At 49.9% G+C, this 12,493-nt stretch overlaps 2 protein-coding genes across 5 annotated transcripts in view; one reads left to right on the plus strand and one right to left on the minus strand.

Annotated features, from left to right (window-relative positions):
• Positions 1-3,728: 3,728 nt before the first annotated feature.
• LOC131915619 (proline-rich protein 2-like) lies at positions 3,729-6,669 on the minus strand. Its single transcript, XM_059269035.1, has 4 exons — positions 6,661-6,669; positions 5,239-5,739; positions 4,477-4,642; positions 3,729-4,074 (listed from the first exon to the last, which is right to left on the minus strand). The coding sequence occupies exons 1-4, from the start codon at positions 6,667-6,669 to the stop codon at positions 3,953-3,955; spliced, it is 798 nt and encodes a 265-aa protein (XP_059125018.1). The 3' UTR covers positions 3,729-3,952.
• Positions 4,297-12,493, plus strand: part of Sin3a (SIN3 transcription regulator family member A) — a 64,722-nt gene continuing 56,525 nt past the window's right edge. Inside the window, exon 1 of one of the 4 annotated variants that reach the window (XM_059267942.1) lies at positions 4,297-4,837. The gene's annotated coding sequence lies outside the window, so the exon portion shown is untranslated. Of the gene's footprint in view, positions 4,838-4,959; positions 5,150-12,493 lie in introns of those variants that run through there. The other 3 variants (XM_059267943.1, XM_059267944.1, XM_059267941.1) reach the window with 3 other exon arrangements.

Consider the following 12,493-nt stretch of genomic DNA (forward strand, 5'->3'; position numbering starts at 1 on the left):
CTCATACACACACGCCCCTTGCCTTACCTCCTGCAGCACCTATCTGGATCTCAAGTGCTTGGAGGGTATTGTGAATATCTCAGCCAGTTTACAATTGCACTCTGTAGCAGATGCAGTGAAATGTCTGATTCACCCCCCAGTAGATACTCAGAGAAGTGCCAGTGTTCCCGGCTTTCAGATTTCACAGCTGAAAGGCATCTAACAATGTAGGCTGGACACAAGGTTAAATCAGGAAAGTCTAGATGTTGCAGCCAGTAGCTGCCTGCCTCTTATCCGAGTACTAACCAGGCCAGACCCTGCTTCGCTTCTGAGATATGACGCGTCCAGGTAGTAGGATCACAGACTGCTACACGTTTCGCCTGACCCAGCTCCAAATGGATTGTGTGCTTGAAGGAAATTGGGACCGGATAGTTACGATGCACCTCCTTTAGCTTCCACGCTGCGGAACTCCGAATCCCAAAAGGCCTAGTCTGAAGTCCTCGAAAAATTCCAAGTGGCAGTGTGGGAGAGTGGGGGGCTCTTATAAAAGCCTATACTTTGGATGCGACTCCAACTCGTGGCTAGTTTGATTTATTTAATTTTATTTTTGTAGAGGCAGGGGGCGATCAATGAAGGGGAAGGGGCGGGAGAGGGAGTAGGCGTACCCAGAGTGCTGACGTGTGCGCGAGAGAGCCAATGGCTAGTGGGGGGCGTTCCCTCCCATTCAGGACTCCTCGCCTGGTTCCGAAGGTATGTTAAACAGCTGCTTTTAATTTGGTCTCCCCAATTTCGTTCTTTTGGGGGGCTAGTTCCGTGGCTGCTTGCTTTGGTTGGCCTAAGGCTGTGTGGGTGCCGCGGTCCCCAAGACCGTGCTGCGGGGAGGCTCGGAGTCCGGCGGCCGAGGTAGGCTAGGGGCAGGCCAGGAAGAAGAGCGCTTGGCGCCGCCCGCTCATAGTGTGTTTCCAAGCCGGACTGGAGCTGTGGGGAGGGGGTCGGCTTGGCCTGGGGTCGCCCTTCCGCCAGCCGCGCCGCTCAGTTCATTTCACCAAACAGTCGGTTTCGGTAGGGCTCGGCAGGGCACTGGTGAATGGGCCGACAGGAGACCAACTGCTCTTGTAATGCTTTCAAAATATTTTAAAAGAAAAATCTCATGAAGAAGAAAAAAGGGGATTTCTGTACAGCGAATGGAACAGGGCCCGGGCTGCGGCGCGCGGGCTCGGCAGGGGGCGGCGGCCGCAGCCTGGTGGGTCAGGCCCACCGAGCTCACGGTGTCCGGAGTTGGTCGACCCCTGGAGTTTAGAGCAAGCCGGGGCCGGCGGTCTTTCTGCGCTAACCACGCTGGGTGAATGCAGCCGCCGCCCCGAGGGTTTGTTTCTGTCGGCAAACTTGGAGGGGTCGGTGGGCGAGCTCCAGGGAGGCGCGGGCACCATGGGCCCGCGGTTGTTAAGGACTCTGGGGGCGGGAGCAATGCTGTATTTGCGGGAGGAGACTGGGGGCGGGAGAGGTTCTGGCCACTAACCCAGGGAACTGCCGGTGTCTCCGAACTCCTGAACCGTGGCAATCTAGCAAGTATTCGCCACCAGAGCCGGATAGGCTGCGATCCGGCAGGGAGCTCTGGCTGAGTGTCGAAAAGCACCAGGAACTCGGCGGATTCGATTCGCGGCCCCAGCTGATCCTCTTGCAAACATGGAGCTGCCTCCTTCCCCGCCCACCTCACGGTGGCGGCGACTGCTCCCCCTCCCCGCGTAGTGCGCTGCCTGGGCTCCCTCTTTCCGCGAGGTGCCGCTGCGTGCCACAGGGCCGCGTACGGGGTGGGGGCAGCCGTGCGCGCGCGCGCGCTCACGAGGGGTGGCCTGAAAGGGGCAGTGAAGGTCGGAAACTGGGAAAACAGACTCCACGCTTGGAATAGGGAAAAGGAAATGCATCAGCGGGCGGGGAGGGGCGCGCCTGTCAGCCGGATGGCGGCTGCGGACCGAGAGGCGGGGCGCCGGCTCAAAGTGCGGACAGTGGCGGTGTAGCAAGGGGAGGGAGCCTCAGAGACAGTCCTCAGAGTGAACGGCCACCTCTGCCTCTACTGCCTGACCCAGACTGTTTACTATCTCCTGCGGGGAGCTTGTGCAACCGGCCGAGAGGGGACCCGAGAGGGGCGGGGCCATTTCCTCTTCCACCCACTTTTGGCTCGCCAGACGCCCCGCCTTCTCTTGTCTTCCACTGGTTGGATGCCAGTCCCTTTTTCCCTTCTTGTGTACGGATTGGATGACATTCTCTAGAGCTCCGCCTATCGGGAGGCTGGACTGGAGTTTAAGTTGCTAAGATTTTTTTTTTTCGAAGGGCGGAGGGAGGATTCCTGGGGCTTATGAGAGGTGCAAACCCCCGCCCCTGCTTCTGATTGGTGGATTGGCTAGGCCTTCCCCTTCTAGGACAAACTGGGAGGGGACGTCCTCCTGCTCCCTGCCCCCCCTTCTCGTGAGCGCGCTCGGCACATGTTTGCGGCCCGCCTAGCTCCCTGCAACTTCCCTCCCGCCCGGAAGTCTCAGGCTCCGCGCCCTTAGTCAGGGGGGCGGGGAAAGCCTTGGAGGCACACAAAGATTCTTCCCAGTCTAGAGATCTGGTAGCCCTCGAGATGAAGCCTTACAATTGCGCTGTTGCTGTGGAAAGCATAGCTCCGGGTTTGCCGCATTGAGGGGAGGGAATGAGTTCCGGTCAACCGTCGCTGTTTTTCTCCGTACCCATTGACTTCCTTAAATTTAAGTTTGAGAAAGCTTGAACATTGGCCGCATCCTTAATTCCCTGGGCAAGACAGTCGTGGTCCTAAGTCGGCGGAATCTGATTGTAGTAGCCCATTGATGGAACCTTAGGCAATATCTACGATACTTCGGTTTCTTGCGGTCAAGGGGAGTCCAGGAGGCCTATTTCTGGCAAGGATTCGGGTGTGTGTGTGTGTTGTTGATTCCCTTGGTGTGGGTGCTGTATGGTAGGTACCCAGTCTAGTGAGTAAGGTGGTCCATTTCAAGGTAGGAATCTGTCAATTCTGGAGGGCTGCTTTCTCAACCTCTGGACGGTTTGGCTCGCGTTTTTCTTATTTTTAAAGCACTGTCCTGGGCCAGGACTTGGCTTGGTTAGCGGTGTGACTGCTCCCACCTGTCGGCCACTCTTGTAGTTCACAACTCACTACTATGGCCTCGCGGCCTGGAGCCATCCTAGGAGTCAGACCCACCTGTTGCCAACACTTATTTATGGCAGTCTCCTCATGATTACAGGAGGGCAGCGTCGGGTTTACGAAACGTTTCCCCATGCAGTATCTCTTGGGGACACACTTAAGTCTAGGGAGAAGGTGTTGGGTTTTTTGTTTAGTTTTGTTTAACAGTAGAGCCCTGGAAGACTAGTCCCGCCTAACTGTCCCTCATGGCGCAGCGAAAGCACCCCCAAAGTAACGTTGGCTTTGGGCCCACGCCTCATTGGCGAATAAATAAAAGGAACTAGGTATCTCAAAGCACTTTGTGTGCTTAAGGCATTGTTACCTACCCAGAGGGCTTTTAGACAGCCATTAATGCACTCTGACAAGGAGGCTATGGGGGCCTCCTTTTTTTTTTTTTTTTTAAAGAGGCTGGTCTAGAGTTCTTAAATTCAAGCAATATTACTGCCTCCTTCTCCTGAATAGTTGGGATTACAGTGTCTTTCCTTTGAACAGCTATTCTCGAGAGCACCCCCTCACACACACACACACACTGGAATTTTTACTCATCCTCTGAATATGAATGCACCCTCAAGGTTTATTTATACCGTGGTCTGTTTGAGCTTTTCTGCATCTCAGTTCCCCTGGTCTAAAATGTCTCTGGATCTGTCCTGCCAATAGGGAATACATTTTACCTCATGCTCCGCCTTCCGGAGGCTTGCCCAGGCGGTGACATTTAAAGGCCTCCGCTTGGCTGTCTCCGCCCCCTGAGGGCTGCACATTCAGGTTGTCCGAGTGTCACAGTATGCAGCCATCCCTGGCGACTGGCTTGCAATCTCTGGGTCTGTGTATCAGTTTAGAGCTCCAGGCCTTAATTTGGGAGTCTGCTGCCGAAAGTAGCTGCTGAATAGTCCAGATGGCTGTATTTAGGAGAGTGAAAAGTGTAAAAATAAGTGGGTAGGAAGGATAAGGTTCTCTGTCATTGTTTTGGTGAGTCCTCCATGGTGGTAATACTGTTTTGTCCCCTTCAAATCCTAAAGCCTCGGGTTTCGACCGCTGAGCTCCGCGCCATCTCCAGTTCGGGCCCTGGAACTCTGAGCTTCAGTCTCTAGTGTAAACATTCCACAAAAGGACTGCTAAGGTTCAGCATCCTCGCGCAGGGCGGAATGGGCTCCTTCCTGGACCGGCGCCGTGTCCAATGGCGGCTCCTACCGGCGCCAAGATAATCCAATCAGATTGTTGGGGGCGGGGCCTGGCCCAGCAGTGTGGTGGGTGGAGTCTGCCTCACTTAGGGACATTTTTACCCCACATTGGTTACTTACCTTCCTGGGGCTGTGAGAGAACCAAAGGTAGCCTTCCAATGCGGTGACCGGCGGAGGCGGGAGCCGATTTGTTAGGCCTGTGGCTGGGGCGGTAGTGGGGCGGGATATGTGGGACTGTCCAATGAGGTGTGACGAGGTGCTTTTCTTCCTCCAATAATATTGCAGCCTGGGGGAGGGATTCGGCAATCAGTCTCCAATAGGCGGGGTTGAGTTAGGGACGCTCCCCGCCAATAGGGGCGTGGAGAAGGTGAGCGGCTCGCCCTCCCCTCCCAGCGAGGGAAGGAGGCGGGAGTAGGTCTGTGCGGCACGGTGATTGGCTCGGCCTTTGACGGATCGCTAGTATATCCCGTGGCGGAGCGAGGTTAAGCCTTCCCTCGGCGGGGCGGGCAGGGAGAGTGGGCGGGATTTCCCGGGTAACAGAGAAGCTGCCGCGGCGGTAGAGGCGGCAGAGACGGTTTCTCCATCTTCCCCCTCCCCTTCCCCCCTTGGAGTTTCCCTCCCTCCCTCCCTCCTTCCCAGCCTGGGCACTCAGGCCTGTGACCGCTTCGTGAGCGCAAAGGAGGTTGCCAGTCCGCTCTTGCGGGCCTGTGCCCGCGCCGTTCCGGGGCCTCCGTGCTGGGTGCGAGGCTCACGCCGGGAGCGACGCGCAGGCTGAGTGGCTGGAGCTTTTGCGGTGAGAGCACGCCGCGTCGCGGTCCGTCCGGTAGCTGGGTGGCGGGTAACCTGGGACTGGAGGGCGTGTGTTTTTCGGGGGGGGCTGACCTCGGCTTCCCGTGCGTGGCTATGGGGGGCGGAGCGGGGCCGCACTCCGTGCGGGAGGGGGAGGAGAGCGTAGTCCCGGTGCGCACGGAGGGGCGGGCCCTCGTCCCGCCGATCAGAGGCGGGGCCGGCGCGCGTGCGGTGGTGGAGAAAGGGGCGGGACGGGCTCGCGCTAAATACCCGCGGCTGCGGCCCCGCCCCTCCTCTCCATGTGGGTGGGGCCTTGGGCTGCATTGCTTTGGGCCCGCGGGGTGTGCGGGACAGGAAGGGGGTCTCCCGCGTGCGGCTTTCAGGGCGCGGCGGCGAGGGGGCGTGAAGCCCGTGTTCCCCCGCCTTCGTGGGATCCGGTTGGCCGGAAGGCGCGTTCGGGGCTGCGATGCCACGCCCCTCCCGCCCCGCCCCCGCCGGGGTTTCCGCCTCCTTGGCAGTGAAGCGGCGCTGGGGAAAGCCCGCTGTCGCGTCTGGCCGGGAGTTGGGGCTCTGTGTCTGCCCCTCCCTGCGTCCCTGTGGGTGGGAGGGGCTCTCGCAGAAGGGGAGCGGTGGAGGTGTACTTTAATGCTGTGGCTCCTCCATCCATTCTGCCTAGGACATCGGGGCTCGGAGCTGTAGTCGTTTCTCCTTTGCTCCTAGCGTCGTGGATGGTGCCGTCACGGCTAAGAGTGGAAGCGTGGTCAGCTGCTACTCTCAGTAGTAATTATTGGGAGGAGATGCTCAGCGTCCTCTCAGGAGTGCCTGCGGTGGGGTGCGGCTGGTGCTGTGCCCATGCTTCCGCGGCAGTGGCTGGTGGGGGAGGGGCAGAGTCATCAGGGGCTGGAAATGTGGAGGGCGCCAACCTTCCTTGGAGTTCTCTTGATGTTCAGCTACTGTGGCTTTACCAGGCGGAGCATCGCATCAGAAGGGTAGTGGGTAAATAGCTAAAATTTACGACCGGTTTTGGTGCCTTAGGACTTTAAACTCAGTTTTGCCCTTTGAGCTGCTCGTAAAACTGAGATTTTATTTTTACAGAAAGGATTGACTTTCCATTTTAATCTCAAAACTGGTCTTTGACAAAGGTGATTTTAAAAAGTGATTGTGCATGTTGTAGTTTATCTAAGTCACATTAGCATTGCTCCACCACGAGGCTATATCCCAGGCCTGTTTCTTTTTTCTTTTCTTTTAGAGTTTTCATTCTGTATCCTTGTCTGGCTTCGAAGATTTTTTTTTTTTTAAGCTAAGTAAAATATTCTGATTTCTTGACTGATACTCACCAAAGAAGGTTTTGTTACATAAGCTTAGCTTCACAGTAAATTAGAATTTAGTATTCTTTTGATTTTAAGTAATGGTTAGTCCATAAAGCTTAATGTTACCTTTTTTAGATACAAAGTAGGTTGAACTCCTGTATGAAACCTGTGTAGCATAGCCTACCAACCTGTGCTGGAGAGTTACTTTGGCCATTATGGATTTAGAGCATAGGTAACCATGCTAGATCGGATGTTGTTCCATCTTAGAGAAATAACTTTTCATGAAAAGTAAACATTGAATCCTTATTTATGCATTGGTGTCTGAATGAACATGTTTAAGCCACTTTGTAAAAAAAGATTTGAAGTGAGTGGTGTGTGTGTACAAGTGCTCGCACCTGCAAGGGTCAGAATAGGGTATCAGATCCTCCACAGCTGGAGTTAACAGGTGGTTGTGAGCCACCTGACAAGGGTCTGGGAACCCAACTCAGTCCTCTGTGCTGAGCCATCTCTCCAGCCCATAGTCTGTGTTTAGTCATACAGAAGTTAAATTCTAGATTTGTCGTGGAGGCTGAAAACCATGTGCTGTGCAGTATGTAATGAAGAGGTCAAGTCTTCGCTTTTCAGCTAAAGAAGTAACAACAGCAGTAGTAATAGAATTGATGTGGAGGCCAGAAAATAAGAACCTGGATGTTTTACAGATGTATAAACTTAAAAAGGTAGTAGAGAATACTTAACCTGAGTTCCATTTTCAGCACCCATGTCAACCTGTAACGGGAGCTCCAGGGCCTTTGTGGGCACCTGGATACAGGTGCACATATTCCCCACATCCTTACACATAATTAATAATAGAAATATATCTAAAAATAAAACAGCATTTTTAAAATTCAAGCCTTAAGTAGTTCACCTAAAGAAATTTTTTCTTTTTTAAGAATCAAGATGGGTATTCGACAAGATTTCTGGCAAATAAAGTCCTTTTTGTACAGCTATCCGTTAAAGTTTTAGTGTAAGAATTTTACTTAGAGGGTGTGTTCATGACCTTTAGTAATCTAGTATATTGCTTTCCAGTTTCAGATAATCCCCCCAGCTAAAAGTTTGTTAAATAAAATAAAAAAATGATAGTACATGTATTTTCAAACAATGGCTTCTTCCGTCTTGTAATAAGGGTTTACATTTATTGAACTCTGATTCTGCCCCAGGCCCTGTACATTTGCTAATGTGTTTAGGGGTGTGTGTGTAGGTGTGTAAATGTATGTATATGTCTGTGTGAGTGATGTACACACATGTAGTTTAATAGCAGCTTTGAATTGTGGGATGGTGAAATGGGCTGTTTGTGTATTTCGACTCTCTGGTAGCCCAGGCTGCTTAGAACTCACAGTGATTTTTCTTGTCTTTGCCCCAGCTAGGATTACATCTTTGGCTTGAAATGCATGTTTTAAAAGTGAAGCTGTCAGATGAGGTTGCTTCAGTTGGTAAAGACACTTGCCATGCAAACTCTTAAGACTGAATTAGATCCCAGGAACCCACTGTGGAAGGAGAGAACTGACTGCTGAAAGTTGTCCTCTGGCTGTCACATCAGTGTCACCTTCCCAACAATAAAATATTTCAAAGAAAACAAGGCGTGGGGCCGGGGCAGTGTGATGCCACGCAAGCAAAGGACTTGTTCTATTTCTGGAACGTACTTGAAAAACTAGCCTTAGAAATGTAAGTGTGTGGTAGCCTGGGCTTGAACTCCTAACACTGGAGGAGCAGTAGATTGTAGGGGGATCCTTGGGACTAGCCTGCTTGGGCCAACCCCAAGTCAGTGAAGGAAGCTGTTTCAAGAACCAAGATGGACTTCCGGGAGTGATAGCTGAGGTTCACCTCTGGCTTCCATGTGCACACATAAAATAAAAAATAAATAGGGGCAGCAGGGTGGCACAACAGGTAGGTTACAGCAGTTGCTCCTAGGGCTTGAAGACCTGAGTTTGATCCCTGGAATCCCACATAAAGGTGGGCAGAGAAAACCAGTGACACAAAGCCGTCCTTTGACTTTTGCACGAGTCCACACTTATAAATCATATACATGTACAATAGTGATTTTTTTTTTTAAGTGAAGTACGAGCCAGGAAAGATTACAGTACCTATAATCCCAGCACCTGAGAGATAGAGGCAGGCAAATCAGATGTTCAGGGCAGTCCTTGGCTACTTAGGGGATTTAAATCAGCCTGGGCTACAGAAGATCCTGCCTCAAAAAAACACAGAATGAGTGACTGAGGAGAGAGTAGCACAGAGAGGCTTAGACTACACCAGTGGTCAAGACAGGATCCGAATCCAGGTAGCCTGACTCCAGTCCCCTCAACTGTGTGAAGCTGCCTTTGGCTTAATGATCTAGTATGGAGAGAGGGGGGGGGGGGAGAGGGAGAGAGAGAGGGAGAGAGAGTATTTTAATCACAACAAAAGTGTGTACTTAAAAAATTTAGTTGTGTGTGACAGGGATGTGAGCTCCGTTTGTAGAGTGCTTGCTTCATGTGCCTGTATCCCTAGGTTAAGCCTCCACAACTTTATGAGACCAAGTATAGGGACAAACCTGCAATTCTTGTAGTTGGGAGGTAAGTTGAGGGTCAGTTTCAACTACATAGTGAGTTTGAGGCCAGCCTGGGCTACATGAGAGAGATCCTAACTCATTAAGAAACAAATTGTGGGCCAGCAAGTTGGCTCAGCAGGTAAAAACAGTTGTTGTCAAGTCTGATAGCCTTGAGTTTAATCTCTATGATTGATGTGGTAGAAGGAGAAAACTCCTATAAGTAGGTCTCGGGGACGGGGACACACACACACACACACACACACACACACCACCCTATCCCACCCCACCTGGTATGCACATACTCCCCCACCCCAATATAAATAAATAGTAAGAACTAAAATGAATTCTAAAATAAGACATAAAGTTTACTGTTATTTAAATTTTTTGGTCTTTTTTAGTTCCATTCATTGGCATTACGTACATTCACAGCCTTGTACAGCCTTCACCATCGACCTTCAGAACTTACTCATCTTCCACCGTTGAAACTTTATACACATGAAACAGTCTTTTTTAACATAAATTTTTATTTTAAGTGTACATGTGGATGCAGGTACCTTTGGAGACCAGAGACACCAGATCCCCTGGAGCTGTGGTTAAGATGGTTATGAACTGCTTGATAATGTTGGTAGGAACCAAACTCTGGTCCTCTGAAAGAACAGCGAGTGCTCTTAACTGCTGAGTTTCTCTGTCTGTCTGTCTGTCTGTCTGTGTGTCTCTCATCCCTACCCCTTAACTTTTATTTTATTTTTTAATATTTTTTGAGACAGGGTCTCACATATCCCTGGCTGACTTGGAACTCACAGAGCTCTTACCTGCCCCTGCCTCTTGAGTGCTGGAGTTAAAGGCCCATGCCACCATGCCTGCACACTCTTTTATCTCTTGTGATTGGCTTCCTTTCCTAGCTCTGTCCTCCCAGTTCATTGGTGGTGCAGTGTATGTCAGAATCTCCCTCCCGTTTAAGGCTCAGTATTGTTCTCTTGTATATGTACATACCACAGTTATTCTTTCAGTTGACATGTTTTTTCTACCTTGTGTGTTTATTTATAGTCTATTTCATTTTTCTATGTATGTTTTGCCTACAAGTATGTATTGCGTCCCTGGTTCCTAAAAAGGCAAGAAGAGAGCATCAGAATTCTTTGGAACTAGAGTTACAGACTATTGCGAACCTCTTATGTAGGTGCTGGGAACTGAACCCTGGTCCTCTGGAAGAGCAGTTAGTGTGCTTAGCGACTGAGCCATCTCTCCACCCTGCCTTGTGGCTTTTGTGAATAATTCTCTGGGAATGTGATGTTCAAATATTGTTCAAGTTCTTACTTTTAGTCCTTGGATCATTATCCAGAGGTGGAATTGTAGTAATTGTATTATTTATTTTGAGGAACTATCTGTTTTGGCTTTGAGAAAAAAGATTAGGGGTGGGAGTGGGGGGGCTGGAGAGATGGTTCGGTGGTTAAGAGCACTGGCTGCTCTTCCAGAGGCCCCAGGGTTGTTGAATTCTTACCACTGTGGTGGCTCATGACCATCTGTAATTCCAGTTCCAGGTGATCTGATGTCTTCTTCTGGTCTAGTGGGCACCAGGCATAAAAGTGGTGCATAGGCAAATAAATACAGGAAAAATAAATACATCTTTTTACATCTTTTTTGTTTTGTTTCATTTGTTTTTCAAGATAAGTAGCTCTGGCTGTCCTGGAACTCACTCTATATAGACCAGACTGGCCTCCAAAGATTTGCCTGCCTCTGCCTCTGCCTCTCAAGTGCTGGGATTAAAGGTGTACATCACCACTGCCTGGCTAAAATAAATACATCTTTAAAAAAAAAAAAAGGATTGGGACTTGAATTCTGAGAGTGAATTGAGTCAACACCCATTTAATTGACCACCTGCTTAAATAGCTCTGGGCTGATGAAGAACAGTCTTTGTCACTACAAACTTAACATTCTTGTCAGGAAAGGCAAGTAGGTACATGATTTTTACCACACATCAAGTGTTGAGTGCCTTAAGAATCAACTACAACATGTTGTAGGAGCTGCAGAGGGGGTACATTGCACTTGGAAGCGGAGGAAGAGGAGACACTACAGGAGAGACACAAGAAAACCATATGCCTTCTGAGCTGTTCAGTGTCCTTAGGTATCTTTTTTTTTTCTTTTTTCTTTTTTTTTTTTTTTTGTTTGTTTGTGTAGCTTTGGAGCCTTTCCTGGAACTTGCTTTGTAGGCTGGCCTCGAACTCACAGAGATCTGCCTGCCTCTGCCTCCTGATTAAAGGCGTGCGCCACCACCACCCAGCATCCTTAGGTATCTTAACAGTACTCTTGATGATGGAGGACAGCATCATCATGAAATCCAGTTCTCTTGTGCTCTTACCTGCTGGGCCTGTCTCTCCAGCCTTGTGAGCCCTTTTTGCTTTAGATTTATTTCTAATGGTGTGTGTATGAGTGTGTGTACATGTGTGTATGTACATATGTACATACGTGTACATACAGGTGCTCAGGGAGGCCAGAAGTAGTTAGATTCCCTGGAACTGGAGTTACAACTGCTTATGAGCTGCCCAGCATGGCTGTTGGGAATTGAACTCAGGTCCTCTGCAAGAGCAGTATGTACTTTTAACCACCAAGCCATTTTAACCACCAAGCCCCTGAAGTCTAATTTCTTGATTTATTTCTCAGTAATACTATAGTACACTTATACAAGTACTTGACAAACATGTCTATGCCAGTATTTGCTTATAGTAGTTTTTCACTTGACTGTATTTATTTGTTGGTTTATTTTGTGTATTCCATAGTGTGTATGTTCCATGGCACTTTTGTGGAGATTGGACAACTTGAGGTCATCAGTCTCTGCTTCCAGCATGTGGGTTCTAGGGACCAAGCTCGGATTGTTAGGCTCAGCAGCAGATGTCGTACCCACCAGGCTGTCTTGCCAGCCAGCATTTTTCCTTTTGATATAAAATTGACGTATAATAGAATGTACAAGTACTGAGTGTATGGTGTGTGTACTTATTCCGGGGCCTATTTTCACTTAGCATGTCTCAGTTAAGGATGAGCACTGATTTTCATAATGGTTGTTCAATTTCTCATAATATGGATGGAGCTCAGTTAGCTAATGCCCAGGCACTTTTCTTTTCATACTCTGCTACAGTAATTAGACTTGGCAGATGTGTAGGACAGAGACCTAGAAGTGGATTGGGTAGGTTAAATAGTGTGCACATTTTACATTTCATAGATTTCTTGACATCTGTGTGTGTGTGTGTGTGTGTGTGTGTGTTTGTGTGTGTAGACAGGGTTTCTCTGTGTAGCCCTGGCTGTTGTAGAACTTGCTTTTTAGACCAGGCTGGCCTCTGCCTGATCACTTGCCTCTGACTCCCAAGTGCTGGGATTAAAGATGTGTGCCACCGCTGCCTGGCTTAGACTATACTTTTAAAAGCTTCCAAGCCAGTGAGATGGCTCAGCGGTAAAAGCTCTTTCCGACACAGGCCTGACAACC

The sequence above is a fragment of the Peromyscus eremicus genome, chromosome 7, assembly GCF_949786415.1.
Source record: "Peromyscus eremicus chromosome 7, PerEre_H2_v1, whole genome shotgun sequence".
NCBI classification, from domain to species: domain Eukaryota; kingdom Metazoa; phylum Chordata; class Mammalia; order Rodentia; family Cricetidae; genus Peromyscus; species Peromyscus eremicus.